Source organism: Alligator mississippiensis, chromosome 1 (genome assembly GCF_030867095.1).
Source record: "Alligator mississippiensis isolate rAllMis1 chromosome 1, rAllMis1, whole genome shotgun sequence".
In the NCBI taxonomy this organism is placed as follows: Eukaryota; Metazoa; Chordata; order Crocodylia; family Alligatoridae; genus Alligator; species Alligator mississippiensis.
Window position 1 is genome coordinate 196828755 of NC_081824.1, and position 20105 is coordinate 196848859.

Sequence of the window (20105 nt, forward strand, 5' to 3'; positions counted from 1 at the left end):
TTGTGTGGACCTTGATTCCTTATTGCTTCCAGAATTGCTTGGTCATGTTGTCAGAGGCTTTCAGGAGACAGGAAACAAATTGCTCGTTATTAACTTGTTCTATTAGCACACTGCCCAGGTAACATGTCACAAAGCTGATGTCCACCAGTGTACAGTGGAGGGTCACATGATTGTTACTAGGTACAAGCTGAAACATGACTCAATTTTTATTAAACTAACTGAAAGACTAAAGCTGTCACAAAGTAGCCAGCCATATTTGCATGCCCTATTTGCAGTATGTCACTAATCTGTATAAAGCAACTCCTGTCCACTGAGTGGTTGATTTTGCATCTTGATGGCAATATCAGATAATAGAACAATATTTCAGAGGTGCAGTGTCTTAACATAACATGAACCGAAATGCAGCCAATCATCTTCTTTGCTACTGTTTCATAGCTAAAAGAACAAAATTGGTTCAAGAATGTAACCTTGCTTCATTCCATGACAGATGGAAAAATGCTTAGATTACTGTCTGCCCCTACTGTCATGCATTCATCATAGAACTGAGGCAGGTCCATGAGAAATTTTTGAGGTTCCATATTGACTGATGTTCAGAGGATGTCCTGATATAAATGAAAATGATGATGAGATTTGAAATTCTGTTCTCAAGATTTTCCTTGCGTCTCGTATGCAACAAAAAGTAATGTCTGCCATTTCCTGGCTCATCCTGAAGCTACACTGAGATGCACTGGGAGTTTGCCATTGGCAAGGATGTTATAGCCAGTAATTTCTCAGCAATTGCCAACAAGATGTTCCCGATTTGTTTTTAGCTTAATCTCCTTTTCTTTTGTAGCTTTTAATTCTGGTTGCATCTTTGAGTACTTGAAGGACAACCTTCTCTTTCCAGGTTTGGCAAAGGAGCTTGTACGAGGTTCTGTCAGGAAAATACACTGTCACTAGTGCTGGAGATTTGTTGCTTTTCAACACCTGTACAATCATCATCTCTTGGACTTTTTTTCCAGAACAAGGTCATGATTTAAGACTTCTATACACCTTGCCTGGTATATGTCAAACAACATGTAATCACCAGTGTTAGACTGAGTGCTCACCCTGTCTGGCTGTTGTCACTGTAATTGGACTGTAAGGCTAGTCAACAGCACCCAACCATCCCTGTCCTTTGCTGCCTTGATGCATTATGAGCTGCTTTCAGCCCTGTCATAGAGTTGTTGCTTGCCATATGTCTGACTCACTCTGAAGCTGCATTGCGACTCTCTAGGAGCTTGCCAGTGGTGTGCTGCTGCATTTCATGTGTTTTAGCATTGAACCGGTTGTCCTGCATGTGGCAACAAAACACACATTTCTCAACAAATCTCTCAACCTATGGATGGGCAAGGGGATCAGGGTTCTTAAGATATTTGCTAAGAATTATCCTTTTTATAATCTTAACAGCTTTTGGATGGCATTATTTACATAAAAAACAGTGATGGTACTTCCGGGCCACAAACCTAATGTTATATTTCATGATCTTATATTGTGTCTTGAATGTTATTCCACAGCTAGACAAAGCAAAGGTCATCTAGTCATATAATTGTGTATGAACCTGTTTGCCTTGTCAGCTGATAAGTATTAGATTTTAGTGCAAACTTAGTAGTAAAAATGTGGAACTCAAACATTCAGAGTTATCATCATCAAAAAGATCTTCAGATGATATGTCCAGGAGTCAGTTCCTTGCATGACTGGAGTGATCCGGACATCATTAAGGTATCTGCTGCATGGTGACTAGGTGCCAGTGATGGGATCACAGATGCACTTACGCTATTCTCTTATTTGCTTAATGAAAACCGGTCATAACGGCCAGCTCGTGAATTCCACACAACTGCAGCCGCATATATGGCTGCTGTCACTGGCAGGTCTAATGCTATGTCTGCCCAATATACTATAGCAAGTGGTGGAAAAATCATTCCTGATGTATATGTTAAAGTCTTCCTCCAGGATAATTAGCTTGTCTTGTTTCAGTATGCATTGAAACTTAAAAATATCTTCCATTTTGATTCTATATGCATAACAAGTTTTCATTAAAAAGATCCTACTTGAGTTATCATTTTGAAAAATGTATGTATGGAATTTGGTTTTATGTAAATACTGTGTACAAATTCATCAGCTTTATGAGTGGATGGCAAAAACACCAGTGCTGACTGCATATACTGAGGAGTTATAGTCTTGTTGTAAATTAAATAATAAGGGCATAGACTTGTAGGAGATCTGTGTTGTCCTAATGAAGTTGCTATTGGAAAATACTCCCTAAAAACTTCCCTAGCACTGCTGTTTTGCCTCTTTCAGATGCTGTATGGTACTTTTGATGGGTGCATCTCGCTAAGTCACTCAGCTTGAACCTTCAGTTATCGAGAGAGAGGTATGAGTATGGAAGAAATACTTCTGCTGTTAGCCAGTCCAACAATCTGCCTTTATCCAGGAGCACCCCTTCAGTGCTGTGTAGTCACTGAAGGTACAAGCTATATGAGTACTAGCTATATAAGACTTGCTGGCATGATTTGATAGTAAGCTGCTTGTGTAGCTTGCTTTATAGTATGTTGAAGGTGTGAACTTCCATTGCATCCACTGTTCTGTGGTAACTGCTTGTGCCACAAGCATTTGTCCCTTGATAAGTGTAATATAGCTTGCCCCTCAATAAAAGTGGGGTTAAATTAGATTTTATTTACTGCAAGATAAGAGCAAGTATAGGAGCAGTTACTGTGGATTAGCTAACACTGAATCTGTATCCTAGCTTGCCTCCTAGTACCTTGTGACATCAGCACTGATGCCCTAGCATTCAGTTAATTTACAGCAGGAGTGTCAAATTCATTTGGCCCCATGGGGCTGAAAATTTGATGGTGGGACAAGCAGTGGCGGTGTTAATTGCTGTGGCTGTGGCCAGGTTTCCACCCTCTGGGCTGAATGGCACTGGCCTATGAGCCGTATCTTTGCCTTCCCTAGTTTAGAACTTTTGAATACTAGAAACCAAACTGTCTTTCTTACTAGTGCAGTACTACAGAGACTTAAGTTTCTGTAGACCTTCAGTCAGAGTCTGAGCTTACTGACATATTTTTGTGCCTGGGATTACTGGTTTAGCACAAATGAGTTCATTCAAGTGTCCTTTTTTGGTAAAAGCAATCGGGTCTCATAGTAGAGAAATCTTTTATTAGACCAACAAGATTTTTGCAAAAAAAAATTCTTTAATTGCAGGCTTTCAGGCACAAACACCCCTCATCTGGCATCAGAGTAAAGATTGTAAAAGTTCTCCTGGGTAGAAATGAAAGTTCATATTTCATAAGGTTTTACAGAGGAGTCAATACATGGAAAACTCCTCCAGGCAGTCAGTTCATAGCTGCTATGGAGTCTCTTACCTTTATGTAAGGTTCTGTGATGATCCAGATTACCTTGAAACAAAGGCAGAGGCACAAGTGCCTCAGGTTTTCAGTGGTCATGGTTGCTTCCTGTTTGGGAAAATATGAAGATTTCATTTTTTGGTAAATAATCTGAGTCTATCAGGGTTGGGGTCCATCTCAGTTTTGGCAGGTGTACTGGCACATTTAGAGCTGGTATATAGTTCATACAGCTGAAAGTACTAGTTTCCTATGCCACAGTAGTAGCCTGTTTGTGCTGATGCCCTTTGCTGTGTCTGCTGGTGCAAAGCCAACAGATCAGTAGCTGGGGGCTTTTGGCACCGTGCTTTGCAACAGAACAGATTGAGCAGCCATGTCAGTAGGGCCATCAGTGGGGCTATAATTTGGAATTGCCAATAACATGTGACATCATTGGTAAGCTTCTTTTAGCACTCCAGGAGTTGATTAGACTGTGGCAGTGTTTGGGAGAGCGTACCTGGAATATCAGCAGCTGGAATGGTTAGAGTTAAATCTCCACTATCATGTCTAATTTTACATCATGTTGACATGTTTTCTTTTGTATATGAGTGCTTTTCTGCATTGGCATATGAGACTGGTATGAACTTTCTTTCGCTTCTGGTAGTAGTGCTTTATTGTTTGGTTATCTGTATCATATGCATCTGACATTTTGCTGAATGGACATAATGGCAAAGCCTGTCCTGCTTGGCCTGCCAGTTTCAGTTCCTCAATCCCAAAGGAGTTTATTTTGCATGACTCAGATCATGCAGCTGAAACTTTGGTTCCTTCAGGATTCTTATAATTTTAATGTATTCTGAATGTTTAGAATTGAATCTTAGTAGATTTAGCTCAGCTTGGATTCCTGGCTTGTATCATAGGCCTTTGCTAATTTTTTTTCATCAATGCCTTCTCTTGACAGCTTGACTTAGAGCAGAAGAGGATTGTGTCCATAATATCTTACAGATGGTCCAACCTGGCCTTGTGGGGGTGGGGAGGCATCACCTGGCTCTACAGGGAAGGGGGCATGACCCACTCCCAAATCAGCACAGGGTGTGAGGGAGAAGGCATGGCCTGATCCCCCTGTAGATGTGGGGGAGGGAGCGTAACCCAGCTGCGACTGGCAGTGCGTGGTTTGGGGTTTAGAACTTCGGCTGGGGGAGGGTGACCCTATTTGCAGCCCCTGCTCCTCCACCACCAAATTTTCCCTGCCATGGAGAACCCTGCAGGCCAGATGTGATGCCTCTAGAGGCAGTCTGCATTTGGCCTGCAGGCCGGAGGTTGAGCACTTCTGATCTAGTTCATCTCCCTTCACTGAGACAAGGGTAGTTATACTTAGACCATTTCCGACAGAAGTGTGTGAGATCTTCCTTTTTAAGAACAGGTCAGACAAGATTCTCTAGCACAGCCTGTTCCATGATTTCACTTCCTTTATATTTGAAAAGCTTTTCCTAATAGCTTGCAGCAAAGAATATTTAGGCTGGTTAAGCTGATTTCTTAGATACAGTGTACAGCTGATGATTACCTTTTCCTGAAGAACCTTTTTTATGTATTGGAAGACTGTTATCTGATGTCTGTTTTTCCAGACTGTACAAACCCAGTTGTGGGGTTTTTTTTGGGTTGGTTTTTTTTTAGGTTTTTTTTTTTTACTTGTAGGTCATTTTTCTAAACTTTTGATTCTCAGTGCTTTTTTTCTGTACTATCAAAATTGTCCACTTCTTTCTTTAAATATATTGAAAGTCTTGAGCTGATTTTATTGTACCAGTTTGGCACAGCTAATCTGTGTGATTGAAAAGGTGAATGTTATCTCTCACTGCCTATTATGTAACTTTGCTAAATGGGATTATAATTGGCAAGATAAGCTGTTTCCCTTGACCTCTTTTCAGGATTTATAGAGTATTTAGCCCAAAGGCTATAAAATATCTCAACATGTCTTAATGTGTTCATGTGAAGATTCACCATAGAAGATGTGTACTTAGTAATTCACCCTCTCTTCAAATCCATTGGAATCTAGTAAAGGTTAGAGAGAGATACCATCAACATAAATAATATATATAGTTAAATGATCAGTGGTGACAATTTAGCTAGGATGATAAAATGCTGGTAAGCAAACTGGAAAAATAGAATTGCAGCAATATCTATTAGTTGCTTATGGAAACTTCACTTGCATCCATATCAAAGATAGAATCTAGAGGAAATATGAATGCACAACACCCTGGGAAATTAAAAAAAAAAAAGAAAGAAAGAAAGAAAGTTTGGAGGTAGAAGGGTCCTCAAGGGTATGGTTGTTCTAGAACTTCACAGAAGCAGAGGGATGGAGCAAAATCTGTTAAGCATGCATATTTCTGACACTGTTTACTTTTTATTATTATTATATTACTTTCACATGGTGGTGGCAGCCTGATTCTGTTGTCTTGTCCCATTTACATCTATGCAGAGAAGAAAGTTTATAAAGTAAAACTGCAAATGCTTTAACTGTTAGAGAGATGGGAAGAGAATAATTGGGTCAATGTGATATTTTCATCCCCTCTACACAAGTGCTGTGTGTTGGGTCCATGCGAGGTCAGATGGATCGGTGCAGTAGGGGGCATAGGAGCAACCGATATTTTTCATGCAAATATTCTGCATTATTAAATCCTGGGAAGATTTGAGGTTAGTGTTAGTTCCTACAATCTTGTGTTTTTTACATGGCTAGTTTCATTGACTCTCACAGGGAAGCTGGTCTTGACAGAAAGGGATTCAAAAACCCTTTCTGTGGCTTTTTATTGGTTTTAGGGTATTCTCAAGTAATAAGGCAGGCTTTACCTCCCTGGAATTTCATCTTAGCTTTGGACATATTTTTTTCTTCAAGGAAATTTTAGCTTTCTCTGGTAAGGTATGCTTGTTCTTTGTGCTTGGAATTTGGTTTCAAAATCCCTCATGAAAACTGAAGTTTATATACATAATTCTTTAGACAGCTCTCATCTCCTGCATAAGGTAGTAAAATAGAACCTGAGGCCTTACTTTTTTTTATATAGCTGGTGTGACAATTTCTGAATATACCATAAAAATGTCTAAAGCATTTAATATATAAAATATTAGGTAATATTCTGTGGGGACAATTCCTTCTAAAATGTATAAAACATACCTGATAAAACATTAAGAGTACAGAGACATTTGTCTCCTTTAGCCATCTAGTACAAAAATGTCGTAATATCACTGGAGGTACCTATTTTCTCTTACCAGTATATCCTAATTGTCTGACTAACGAAAAAAGTTATTAGATTAGCACCATGAGAATTTTAATTTACAATGGAATATTTGGAAGATTATACAATTAAAAAGATAATCTCTGGGGTAAATTGATGTATTAATAACATAATATCAGCTAGGTCATGATTCTGCCTTGCAGCACAAAATAATATACCTCTAGAATATTAAAGATGAAGGTGGATGCAAAAAAAGACACTTCTGACTTAAGTTGAAGCTTGAACAAAGATGTTGCTTATTGAACTTTCCATTCCATTTCCATTTGTTCCTACAACAGATGTACTATCATTTGTACACTGGAGTCCTCGGGGGTGATTCAAGAAAACAAAAATTTCATCTGTCTGTTTTTCAAATCTGATGGTCCCCTCCTGAGGATGTATAGACCATTTTAAGAGAAGGGCGGAGCTGTATGCTAGTTCCTATCAACTCTGGTTTGACACTCCTTTAAACATGAAAGTTGCATGCTGAAGGGAATAGTAATAGAAACAAGACTAAAATAACTTTGAAAAGATACAGAAAGATCAAGGCTGCTACATAACCTAAAGTTACAACAGTAATTAAAGTTGTTTCTCAATGCAGCATTAAAATTCATAGTGGAAATTAAAGTTGAAGAGCCTTATTTAAAATAAGACACATGAATTTATATTAAAGAAACTTCTATTAATCCAAGATTTGGTATTTTGGGTAAATTATTTACCCTGGTTTTTTTTTTAGAGTTGCTTTCTTCATCTCATGTAATTATTTTACTTTAAAGAGCTAATCTCTAATTGGAGCGGAAGATCTTTGTTCTGATTCCTTTAATTTAAAAAAAAAAAAAAATTATTGTAGTAGTTAGATTTTTGTGGCTTAATTTTTTACCAAGGATGTCTGTCTGTCTGGTCCCCTCTACATGTGCAAGAAAAGGCATGGTGGCATATAATATGCAACACACACAATCATACCTCCTGCCATGCCACGCATGCATGGCAGGAGGCGCGGTTGTGGAATCATGCATTAGATCACATTGCGCCTTATTGCCAGTGCAGGGGAAGCCTGATCCTGTGCTCGCCTTGCACCAACAAGAAGCAGGTTCCAGCAGCTGGGAGCCCCAGGCACCCCAACTGAGGGGCTCCCAGCCATGGGGGCATCCCATGCACTCCTCGGGATAGTGGATTGCCACAGGGCATTTTCCTCTCTTTTCCCCTCTGGGGCTGTGGGAAACCTCTGGGACCAGAGGATTGCTGCACAGGCGGTCAGCTGACAGGGATCCCAGCAGCATGGGAGATCCAGTTACACCTGCAAATTAAAGCTCTGTAGCAGCCAGCTATAAAGTTAATACACACTTTCAAGGTCTAACTTTGTAGCTGGTTGGAGCTTTCTATAGTGTGATAGCTACTTTGCATGTGTAGCTGGTCTCCAGCTAATTTGCACAATTGCATAATACCTGTAATGTGCAAAGGGGGTTTCTGTCTGTCTCCAATTTATATCTTTTCTTTTTGAAACGTTTCTTTTAAAATGCACCTAATACTGTTGGCTTTGGCTAAGCCAACATATACGATTAGTAGAATCTTAAATTATATTAATTTTTAAACTTAAGTTGTTAGATGTATTTTAAAGAAAGGTTTCTCAGAAGATCTGAATTGTAGTTTATATATTATGCAAGATAGGTTAGACTTGTCTCCAATTTGTTCTCTGAAGGGTTTTTTGTTGAGTATTTTCTTGTACAGATTATACCCATTATCCTGATGGTAGGTGAAAGAGAGGGCTTTGAAGTTAAAGACCTTGTGAAAAAGCTGTCTTGTACTCTATTCAGAAGGTGTATCGTCCTTTTTTAACAGTGTTGCTTTAAGTTTGCTGTGTTACCCAGGATTTTAGAGGCTGCAAGTTGCCTGGAAAACTATGAAATACAGGCAACACTGCCCCTTGCTGTATTAGTTTTTCTTTGCAACTGATATGGAACTGGAAAAGGTCTGGAGGCACATGACTCTTTCCCCTTCTTCAGTGTGGATTGAATCTGTCAGGGAATTCACTGGATTAGATGACAGAGTCTTGATGACACCTGAACTGCTCTTCCTGTTTGGAAGACTTCCATGTGCATATGCAAGGTGTGTGAAATAAATCTGTGACAAACAAAAGAATATTCGCATTGTAAACGTTGGTGAAGAAGTTGTCAAAATATCTTACTTGACAGGGTAACGAAAAAAAAAAAAAAGTTATGGGAGGAAAAAGGTCAGGATCCTTTGCAGATTCTATGTACACATGCACTTTGTACCATTGTTAATTGAATGTATTGAAAGAAACAAATGCATGAAATTTAATGCAAATACTATTGTTGGATGGCTTATAAATAAGATTTTTTTTTTTTTATGTTTTCCAGATTCAATATTAAATAAACATGGGTGCATTTTTGGATAAACCAAAAACTGAGAAACATAATGCTCACGGTGCAGGGAATGGTTTGCGTTATGGCCTCAGCAGTATGCAGGGATGGAGAGTGGAAATGGAAGATGCTCACACAGCTGTTGTAGGTATTCCCCATGGTTTAGAGGACTGGTCCTTTTTTGCTGTCTATGATGGTCATGCAGGATCTCGTGTGGCAAATTACTGCTCATCACACTTATTAGAACACATCACTAACAATGAAGATTTTAGGGCAGCAGAAAAACCAGGATCCGCTCTTGAGCCTTCAGTGGAAAATGTCAAGAGTGGAATCAGAACTGGCTTTTTGAAAATTGATGAGTATATGCGCAATTTTTCAGACCTCAGAAATGGAATGGACAGAAGCGGATCAACAGCTGTGGGAGTTATGATTTCACCTGAGCATATGTACTTTATCAACTGTGGTGATTCACGTGCTGTTCTCTTTAGGAATGGACAAGTCTGTTTTTCAACACAGGATCACAAACCTTGCAATCCAAGGGAAAAGGAGCGAATCCAGAATGCAGGAGGCAGTGTAATGATTCAGCGTGTTAATGGTTCGTTGGCAGTTTCTCGAGCTTTGGGGGACTATGACTACAAATGTGTTGATGGCAAAGGCCCTACAGAACAACTGGTTTCTCCAGAGCCTGAGGTTTGTGAAATTTTAAGGGCAGAAGAGGATGAGTTCATCATCTTGGCTTGTGATGGAATTTGGGATGTAATGAGCAATGAAGAGCTCTGTGAATTTGTTAAGTCTAGGCTTGAAGTATCAGATGACCTGGAAAAAGTGTGCAATTGGGTAGTGGATACTTGTTTACATAAGGTAAGTAATTTTCCCCCAAAAGATGCTATGGAATTGACCTATAATTTTTTAGATGAATACATTATCCTCTATAAAGAAAAAGTATTTGTTTCCACTAATGTAATTCAGATAATCCAAATAACTTCTCCTCCCTTCTTGATACTTGGAGAAATTCCTACCTCTTGGGTTTCCACTTCTTTTGGGGCCTCACTCTACTGGAGAGATCCTTGCTAAGTGATAAGGCACTTCAGAGAAAAGTGTAGTAACACTTTGCTAACTGTAACTAGAAATGGAATATTGACTTTCTGCATAGATATGTCTACTTAGTTACCTGAGCAGCCTGCCATTTTAAGAATGTTTATCCAGTTAGAATGCTTTATTCTAAACAAAAACCAAAGTACAGCTAAGCTCTTGAGACTGTCACAACCAGAATGTATGGGGTACATGTATAGTGTCATCACTATTATTGTGCACTTCATACAATATCAAGCTCCTCTCCTGTCTGTGTTTCACATAGGCAAATTTTGTGCATATGTGGAGTGCAGAGCAGAAGTAGGGTATTTGTATCAAGTTTCATGTAAATAAATTTGTAGCATTTTCCAGTTTTGCGTTGAATTTGAAGCTTGCCCTCAAAGGTTCTACAGCTGTGGATAAGGGGGGAATCTTCCAACAACTATTTTTCATTTGGCTATAGAAGGTAAGAGTCCTCTCTAGCTTGGGACAAGAAGAGATTTTTCAAAACAAAGGTAATCAGGCTGTGGTTGTGCTTTATCCTCCAAACTGTTGAGTCCTGTTTTATTTTTTGTAGCAAGATAGCTAGTAGTGACGGCTTGTAGGAACTGTCCCAGGGTGGAGGCTTTGACGGGCTGAGGGCATGGGACTATCATCGCTTGGCTTTTCATTCTAGTTTAGTTAAGAAGCTCTTGGTAACAGTTGTTTCTAAGTTCTTTCTGAACATGTAAGGAAATTTCTCAGTCATTTTTGAAGTTTTAGATAGAAAAGAATAAAATATCTAGTTGTCTTATAAAAGAGTTTAGTAAAGATACAACCTTCACAGATGACTTTAAAGAGTTTTACCTAGGATTATGCAAGAGTGGAAGGTGGGAGAATCAGGATGTACTGAGGACAGGAGCACAGCAGAACACTAAATTATGGTTGGAATTATAATTTTGCAATTTACAATTGAGCAGTAAAGAGAAGTACAAAAGAGGTGACTGGCCTGAGCCCCTGCCTTTGAATATCAAGACAGCAGTGTTGATGTGCTGCATGGTAAGATTAGGTAAAATGTATCAAGACTCCAGTTGTAAGAAAAAAAAACAGATTAGAAGTTCATCATTTTGCATAACAACTTCCATTACTAATTTTATTGAAAGTTACAGGTCATCTAAACATGCATCACCTTGGTCAGGCAGAACATTGTGTTTTGACAGTATGGAATGATTTCATTTATTTTTGGAAGTTCCCAGCGTCAAAAAATGAAAAGCAACCTGGGTAGTGGCAAAGACAAATTAGGATGAACAAATAATTTGAAATGAGCTGTAAAGTCTTAGCTGAATATTCTCTAGTTGAACTGTTAGTGATAGTGATGCAGTTGTCTCAGTCTAGCATTAACATTCTGCATTCCAGACTTTAGAATATTTGTAAACTTTAGTTAGTTTTAGGTAACATTATTTTTGATGTTTGACCTTGGATCTTCTTGGTATATTTCAACAATTGAGGAAATACTTAAGAGAGTGGAAATAAATATTTACCATGGATTTGTAATATTTAGAAAATTAAATATGTCCAGTTAAAATTAATTACAGTATTTATTTGATCCGATTTAATAGCAAGGGAGGAAAATATGGGGTTAAGATAAAAATTCATACTCACATCCTTTTTTTTCCTTTTCTTTTCCTCCTCCCTTTCCGTTATATAGGGAAGTCGTGATAACATGAGTATTGTGCTAGTTTGTTTTTCAAATGCCCCTAAGGTCTCAGATGAGGCAGTGAAAAAAGATGCTGAGCTGGATAAGCACTTGGAATCACGGGTTGAAGGTAAGAAATCAATTTTCTGCTTCAGAAATGTCATCTTCCTTGAGTTTAAAATCCTAAGCACTATTAGTAGTTCTAAATAACAATGGCCAAACTTATTTAATATGAGGGTTCAATTCTGTGTGGTTTTTTCATAGTAACAGGTAGGATGGGTTTGGTTGATCCTGACTTAAATGATAACCATTTAATTACTTTTCATTTTGGTTAGCATCCATTGTCTATATTTGTCTAACCAAGTTTAACCGTAGGTTTCATACTACTGTTTACCTTAGGTCAGTAAAGTTGTGGTAAAAGTTTTGATATCTATTTTTGCTAGGGAAATGTTTTCTTAACTTCCTGATCTAAACACTGATTCTTCACCTGATTTTTACATTTTTCATTGAATTTGCTGGTGATGAAATTCTTGCATATGGCCTATTATATTTGAAATATGCATACTACTGAAGACAGTGTTTGAAAAATTGTACTGAATAAATAATGCTCTAATTTTCTTCTTCCCATTTTTTGATGCCCCATACATTTTTCATCCGTTGAGTATTCAACACAATTATTAGGCTGCATATTGTTACCTTCCTTCTGTTGGTAGGACCATTTACACGCAAGATGTTATTCTTCTGCTTATATCGTGTATATCGTATCAGTCACATTATAGTAGGCTATGTATAGTTTGGTCATTTCCATTAGTTTTGCACCAAAAGCAATGTTTGAGTGGCTCAAATGAGTTTTATATCTTCAAAAATTTGGAATATTAGCGTTTTTCCTGTACAACAAATGAAAGGTAGAGTGTCTAAACCAGCGATTCTCAACGTCAGACTCAAGATGCCTAATGCTAGCTATTAGCTTTTACTCTCTTGGACTATGGCAAAATACTAAAGCAGTTATTCTTTTGCAAAGAACTGTGTGCACCCATAACAGGTCAGAGTGTTTTTGACACTCCACATTTCTATTTCAAATCTCTGGGTTTATCTTGTTAACCGTGGGTACATCAACACATGTAATTAATGCAAAGCAAAATCTCGAGACCTGATTGCTCCGGAGTTTGTTGCTCCTGGGCATGCTGTTTGAACGTGTGCTCTGGACCATAGCACATTGAGCTGGGTCAGAGAAGCTCTGGCTTGCAAGGGGCCCTGGGGGTCAGCCTGCCAGCCTAGGGCTGCTCCCCCTGGCTCAACATGCTGCAAAAGGGGCTGGTTGGGGCACGAAGGAGCTTCAGAGCAGGGCTCAGCAGCGGGCAGCCCCTGCACTGAAACACCCTCATTGCTCAGCCAGCCTCCTTGGCATCTACAGGCGCACTGCTGCAGAGCAAAAGACAAACAAACAAATCTCCACAACAGGATAGTACTTGTATTTACAAGTACTCTACTGCAGAGTGAATTAGTTTACTCCAGCCTAATAGGGATGCACATGTAGATATGTTACATTTACTGCAAAACTAATTATTCTGCTCCATAATAAGTGTCTTGTGTAGATGTGGCTCATGTGTAGGTGTTTGTACACCAATGATGCTAATACTGCACGGTGCCCCGTGGCATGTTAAAAGGATCTCGGTGCTGTAGCACCTTTGTTGATAAACACTGGTCTAAACAGTTTGCCATTATTTCATATTGAGTGTGTTGGTAAAACAAACAAAAAAATCTCTTTAATGAAGAAGGTTCTTTCATCCTATTCTCTCTTTGGAGTATGTTTCATCATGACTGATTGTTAAGGTGGTTAAAATTTTGAGTTAAAGCATTTAATTTTATGGTTACAGAATAAAGAATGAGATTTTCATACTTAATTCTTTTTTGATATATAAATTACTTAAACAGTGTTAGGTTTAAAAATTGGTAATACACACACAAATAATTCTTAGTGAAAAATGTTTTGCTAAGGCTTTAAAAATTATGGACGACTGAAGGTGTGTATCAGCCCAAGAGTATAACTTTTCTCCTTAAAGTTGAAACGTGTCAAATTCAAATATTATTACAGATGTAGGCACATGTGTTTGTTTGAATTGCTTGGTACCTTCTGTTAATCTGTAGCATCCCAGAGATTCCCTTCCAGGGAAGGAAAAAACATTCCCTGCACTACAATATGCAGTGCGGGGGCAAGATTTAGACCCCTGGGATAAAAAAAAAACCAACAAAAAACCCCCCAAAACCTATGGGGGGAAACATAAGTAGGGCAGGCAGGGCACAGTCTTGGACTGTGCCCTGAGGCAACTGGAGGCTCAGTCTTCCACAGAGACACTCTGGTAGCCAGCCAGAGCATCTTTTGCCCCACCCCTGTGCTGAAGTGCCCTCTCCCCAGTTCTGAAGCACACTGCCTGCCCATGCAGGGGAAGCAGTGTGCCAAGGGCAGGGAGCTGGAGCCGGGTTTCCCCCAGTAAGTAGGGAGTGGAGGGGGCTGGGGGAAGGGACCATGGGGGGGAACCTGCCGGCCCCACCTGCTCCCCCAGCCCCCGGATCACTGTCCTGCCTGCCCTCTGAACCCTCCCGATGGCTGCCTTGCCCGGCCTAGTCCCCCCCCGCCCCCTGAGCTCCTCTGATCACTGCCCCAACATCCCGTCAGTTAAAAAAAAAACCCCTGCATTCACTGGCAGTAGCAGCTACCGTTGGGGCCACTGGGGCCTCGTGGGGCCCCACACCAAAGTACATGTCCGGGCACATCCACCAAGGCAAGAAGCCCTGGCTCAAATTTGCACCGCTTCTATTTGAGCTGCTGCAAGCTCGCATGCCTGCATGTGTGGATGCCCCCCCGAGTGCGTTCTCTTTTTGGGTTTCTTTTGGCTGCTTTTTTGTCGCTTGTCTTGTTTAACATGTGTGTGAGATTCTGAAGAGGACTATGAAGGTGGCATGCATTGCAATGTCTGTATTTTCACTGATACAGCTGGAGCTGATGATTTCATTCCTTAGCATCTGGTAAGCTGTCTGAAATCTGAATGCAGGAGTTACTGAGGTTGGCTAACATAAGCAACTGGAAAGGAAGGAATGATGTTGACCAGATGTGATAAATTGGGGTCTGGGCAGGCTGCTAATAGTACTTCCTGATTATTGATAGGTAAAATATTTTCCCTGTTTTTTTTTAACCTGTTTCTTGCACCTGTTGTTCATGAGTTTGTTGTATCAAGATTAGATTCCTATAAAACTGGACTACTCCCTGGGGCTGCTACTTATTTCTGTTTGGAGAAATGTAGCCAGTGAGCATTGCTGAGCATTTTTCCCTTGTCAGAAGCTTATCAAAACTGCTGTACAATTTGCCCTAGTTTCTTGTTGCTTTTGACCTGTAAAAATTTAAATGGGTTAGGGGAATCAGTCTTAAGAGACGAGCTCTCCCTCCCTGTGACATATTGCCGTAATTGAAGTCACTGGAGATGCCTGAGCTTTCATTATGAGAGAAGAAATGCTTGGCAAGATGCTTTATACCTGGGAGTTGGCTTTTCAAACATTTATTCTCTTCAGACCTGTAACAGTATGTGTTCGTTAGCTATCAGAGTGCGCTGTATGTAAGTGGCACTTCTCTTATGTCTCTTTGGATATGGATAGCATGTGAAACAGGGTATTACATGAACAATTTGAGTTGGTTATTGGGTTTTTAATGCTATTTCTTGATTGTTTGATTTGAGCTGATAGGTTTATTTAGTGCATTTAAAACATTGTCAGGGGTTCTCAGCATTGGATCCATACACTTTTATTGTAGTTTATTTAAAATCAAAATACTATTTAAAATCAAAGCAATACGATTAGATATAACAAAGAAGTAGTCCTTTCATCCTGAGTACGAAATATTCAGCAGAAATAAATTTCTTGTGCAACTTGTCAGTCATATTTCAGCTGCTTTTGATTTTCCCACAGGAGTTCCCCCTGTCATTCAGTGTTCTGTACGTTGGATAAAGTGTAAGACCTTTAAGTGACAAATACTTGACAAGGATTGAGAGTTAGAGTATTCAAGAATTTTTATCAGGACTAGAAGAAAATAAAGAAAATGGAAGAGAATGCAGAAGAACTCAGTTTTCCCTACTCATTTTCTCCATATATTTCCTTTTTTTCTCAATAAATTTATTGAATCTATGGCATTTTGGCAAATGTCTATTTTTTATTAAGTGACTAGGCAAAAAGAATGAGGGTCTGTAGTTTTATCATTTAAGCTTGTGTATCAAGTATTTATAGGACAAAACCAAATTTGGGAAATCTCGAATAAAATACTTTAAACCATTTGGTTGATCAAGAATGGAGACAGTGCTTCTGTGAGAAATGGTTTGCCTCCATTGCATATTTCTTGCATTTGGATAATTTGTTTTTAAATTGTCCCTTGTGACACGCATGTAGTCCTTGGTGAGAAGATTGATGTTAAGTTTGGGTTGAGTATTGAGAGATTTAATTGAGCAGTGTTGCTTTTCTTTAGAACATTCATTCCTTATCTGATGCTGTATTAATATTTTGTGCACTGTTTTGGGTAGAGTTAATGAATGGGCACCATTTAAAGGGGCTTTTAGCTGACTTTGCATTCTAATAGACTTTGCAGTTAAACCTTTCATCTGAGAGTTGTTGCTGATTTTGAGATTGCCGTTTAACCCAGTGTTTAGGGTGGCTTCTGCTAGTTGAATCTGTGTTTTCTTCAATATATTCTTGATGGAATTTATTCTGTAAAATGCTCAGTGACCTTTGACTAGAGCAGTGCTTCTCAACCTCGTTAGACTTGAGGCACCTCTTGGAAAATGCCAGCTTTTAGTTTTCACTCATTTCTTGATTATGGAAAAATATTGAAGCAATCTTTTTCTGAATTCTTTGCATTAGAAGGACCATGACAGGTCAGAATATTTTTGACACCATGTAGTCCTATTTGAAATTGCTGAATTAATCTTGCAAGTCATGTTTATATGCTCAATACTACTAATGTTGTGCATCACCCAAAAAAGGATTTCATGGTTCCAGAGGATGCTGTGCCCCCCTTGGTTGAGATTCACTGGACTGGAGTGTATTGTCTATAGACTATAGTTGCTGGAGTGATCAGAAACAACATGGTAGTGATCATGCCCTGGAGCCGTAAGAAATAACTGCTGCTATGAAGGGAGGTACCAACAGCTGTGGGGCTGAGAGAGGGGGTTAAATCCCCTTGCTTGTGGCCATGCTGATACTTCACCTTACAGCAGCAGCATCTCCCACAGCTGGAGCCTCATGTGGTTTTTTTTCCCCATGGTCTCTGCTGCTGTGCCCCCTTTACTGAGTGCCTGGGGTTCATGCCCTGTTCACTGGCTGTTAGTTATGCTTCTGGTAGTGATTAATCTCAGACTTCGGTTTAGTAAGGTATTTAGGCAGGTGTTGAAAGTTAGGTTGTGTTTAAGTCAGGGGCAGGCAATTATTTTGGGCAGAGGGTTGAATACTGAGTTTTGGCAAGCTATCGTGGGCCACATGACAGGCAGTCAAGGGCAGATGAATATAATTTTCTAAATTTTTTTTAGGGGCCCCTCGGGCTAGATAGTGGCCTGGTGGACTGCACCTGGCCCACAGGCCGCATTTTGACCACCCCTGGTTTAAGTGCTTTGCTAGATTAGGGCTTCAAAGAGTGAACTATAATTGACCTTATCAAAATAAATTGTTAATTGATAGAAATTCTCTGCATAAGGTTTTTAGCATTAGAGGAAAGTGGTGATCGTGTAGTACGAGGATGACCAAGATATAGCCCACAGACTGGATCTGGCTGTTGAAGCAGTATCATCTGGTCTGTAGGGCTCTCCACAAGTCTGGAAATTTGGTGGTGGGAAAGTAGTGGTAGCATTAATTGCTATGGCAGTTGAAAGTGCTGCCACTTAATCTGTGAGCTTTTTCTTTGCAACTTTATGAAGACAGTGCTGCAGATGATTCGGAAGTTTACTTTTACAGCCAGAAGAACTAAACACTTGAAAATCAAAGGTTGGATCTAGTAGGAGTTGTAGATGCTACTTGCTATGGAAAACTTCCGTTTGTTCCCAGTACAGTGGATTTTTTGTGTTCTACTAATATACCAGGAATCAGTTTGTCAAGAAAATAATCTCCTTGTGTTCCCAAGCAGATTCAACCAATGAAAGGAAAGTCATCCAGGACTAGATGAGTCACAAAAATAGACATACAGACAGATAAATTAAAGGTGATTTGTTACAAAAGACTTGAGGATTTACTTGCTATGAATCAGATTTTTCAAAAGTTGGGAAGTACAGAATGTGCATATAATTGGAATGAACAGTTGAGCAAAATGATTATGATGACTTTTGTATTCTGTGCATATACAAGGTCTTGTAAACCTGTCCAAGGTACTTATTTTAGCCAACTGATGCATAGGAGCACCCTCCTATGGTTTTGAGGCAAACGTAGGGACAGGATAATTACATCCTGACATATATGCTTAGATACCTTCACTCAGAGAAAATGGTTGGACAACAGAAATCAACCACCAGAGAAGAACGTTTAGCTGCAATTAGAGCTTCTGCTAATGACTTCAGCCTCTATCTTTGATTTCTCATTCACAGAAGTATTTGGTCCCATTTAGCTACTGTTCAGCCTCTTCGTAGCTGGGAGCAGAGGTGATGTCAGAGGTGGGTTAAGGAATGTATTTACTCATTGTGACTTTGACTGACTGGAGGGATTTCTTACAGCAGATGTTGTCCTAACTAGAGAATGGAGAAGGTATGGGAAAGTTTATGCCATATAGCTGGGAGGTGGAAACAAAATGGTGGAAAGGAAAAGACGATGGGTCTGAGGGTTCTGTAAGAGGACCAGATTAGGTAAGTAGTAGTATTTGGAGAGAGGATGAATGAGTGGAATGGATCGGAGCTAAGGGTGAGCTCATGAGAAAAGATAGAGCATGGTAACTGCTGAGCCTTCCCCCCTTCTGCCCCATCCCCCTTCCTCCCAACCCCCCCAAAAAACAGCTGAAGGGAGGCCATGCTACTCAAAGGAATAGTAATAAAAAGAATGAAACAAGAAAGGTTAAAAAGAGATGCTATCCTGGCTGTAGAGCTCATGAGTTTCAAAAGAAAAGGAATTGAATAAATCTAATAAAAGGAAAGAATGAAACTTAGTATAGGGAGAGATGAAAGTTGAGCTTCTAGAATGATTTTTTTTAAAATTCCTTATTTTTGTTTTCCCCCTGTCAGGTAGATGCAAAAAGAAAATTATGCATATAATCTTTTTCTAATCACATGAGTAACTTTATTAATGTACTTTTCATAGCAATAGTATGAATATAATTAATAGTATGAATATACTTGCCAATATAATGGCAAGAATGTGTTAATTTAAACAACAACAAAAAACCCTTATTTACCCAAAATGTTGGGTGGAAACTACCATTGACATCCAGGATGGAACATATATGTTGCCTACTCAAACACTATATGTGTTCAACAGAGAAGTTAAAAGCAGTACGTTTTCATGTATGTTTCCTTATGCCAAGTAAGAATGATTCACCTTTAGCTATGAAATTGTTTATGAAATACCGATGTTAAGGGTTTGAGAGAGACAGAGTGGGGAACAGAAAGATGAAACTGTTCTAAATAACTAAAATACGAACTTTTTGTTTAGCTCTCAAACTGCAATTCTTAACAGGCTGTGAAAATATCAAATGATTGTTATTGTATTTGACATATGGGTGCCTTTCAGTAAAAGTGCTTTTAATTAGAAAACTTGTCCTGTTCTGCATTTCAGAACCTTAGTAGAGTAGTTGACTGAGAGATTTTCTTAATTATCAAGGTAGTTGAATCGGCAATTTCCATTTCCAGTAACTTAGTCTTAATAGAGATGACATTCTTCTGAAAAATTTCTGTATGAAGTTTCACGGGATATTTTAGTTAGGTTTAATATAAAAATTTACCTGCTTGTACACTGGAGTGTATATAGTACACAGAATAGCGATGTGAAGATAATCTTGTATTTTGAGATAAAAGTAGGATGTTTGTTAGATTTGTTCATATTGTTAAGCAATACGGAACATCAAGTTTTAAAATCAAATTAATTTAAGATTTACTAGTACAAGTCATTGACTGTATGCTGCTTTAATTTTTTTTTATATGCCTTTCTCAAGTTATTTTTTTTTAAGTACTGTTTAGAAGTCACTCATTGGCTAGGTCTGTGAAGCTTGTTTTTTTAAAGGGATGATATAGTCTAACTCTTACATAGCTAGTTTTGGATCTTGACATCATCTACAAAGTGTACCACCACATTCCAAAGGCATCAGTCACAAGATTAGTTCTGAAATATATTTGAGAGGTTGCACTTGATGGCTCAAGGTCAA

General features: G+C 39.0%; 1 protein-coding gene across 8 annotated transcripts in view; it reads left to right on the forward strand.

The window, feature by feature from the left end:
• PPM1B (protein phosphatase, Mg2+/Mn2+ dependent 1B) overlaps positions 1 to 20105 on the forward strand; it is a 103093-nt gene that overhangs the window by 49166 nt on the left and 33822 nt on the right. For 4 of the 8 annotated variants that reach the window (XM_019483266.2, XM_019483267.2, XM_019483268.2 and 1 more), the window contains 3 exons: positions 2320 to 2392; positions 8983 to 9846; positions 11744 to 11861. In XM_019483266.2, coding sequence (XP_019338811.1) covers positions 9001 to 9846; positions 11744 to 11861 — 964 coding nt within the window. In that variant the 5' untranslated portion in view covers positions 2320 to 2392; positions 8983 to 9000. The other 4 variants (XM_014598054.3, XM_014598052.3, XM_014598055.3 and 1 more) reach the window with 2 other exon arrangements.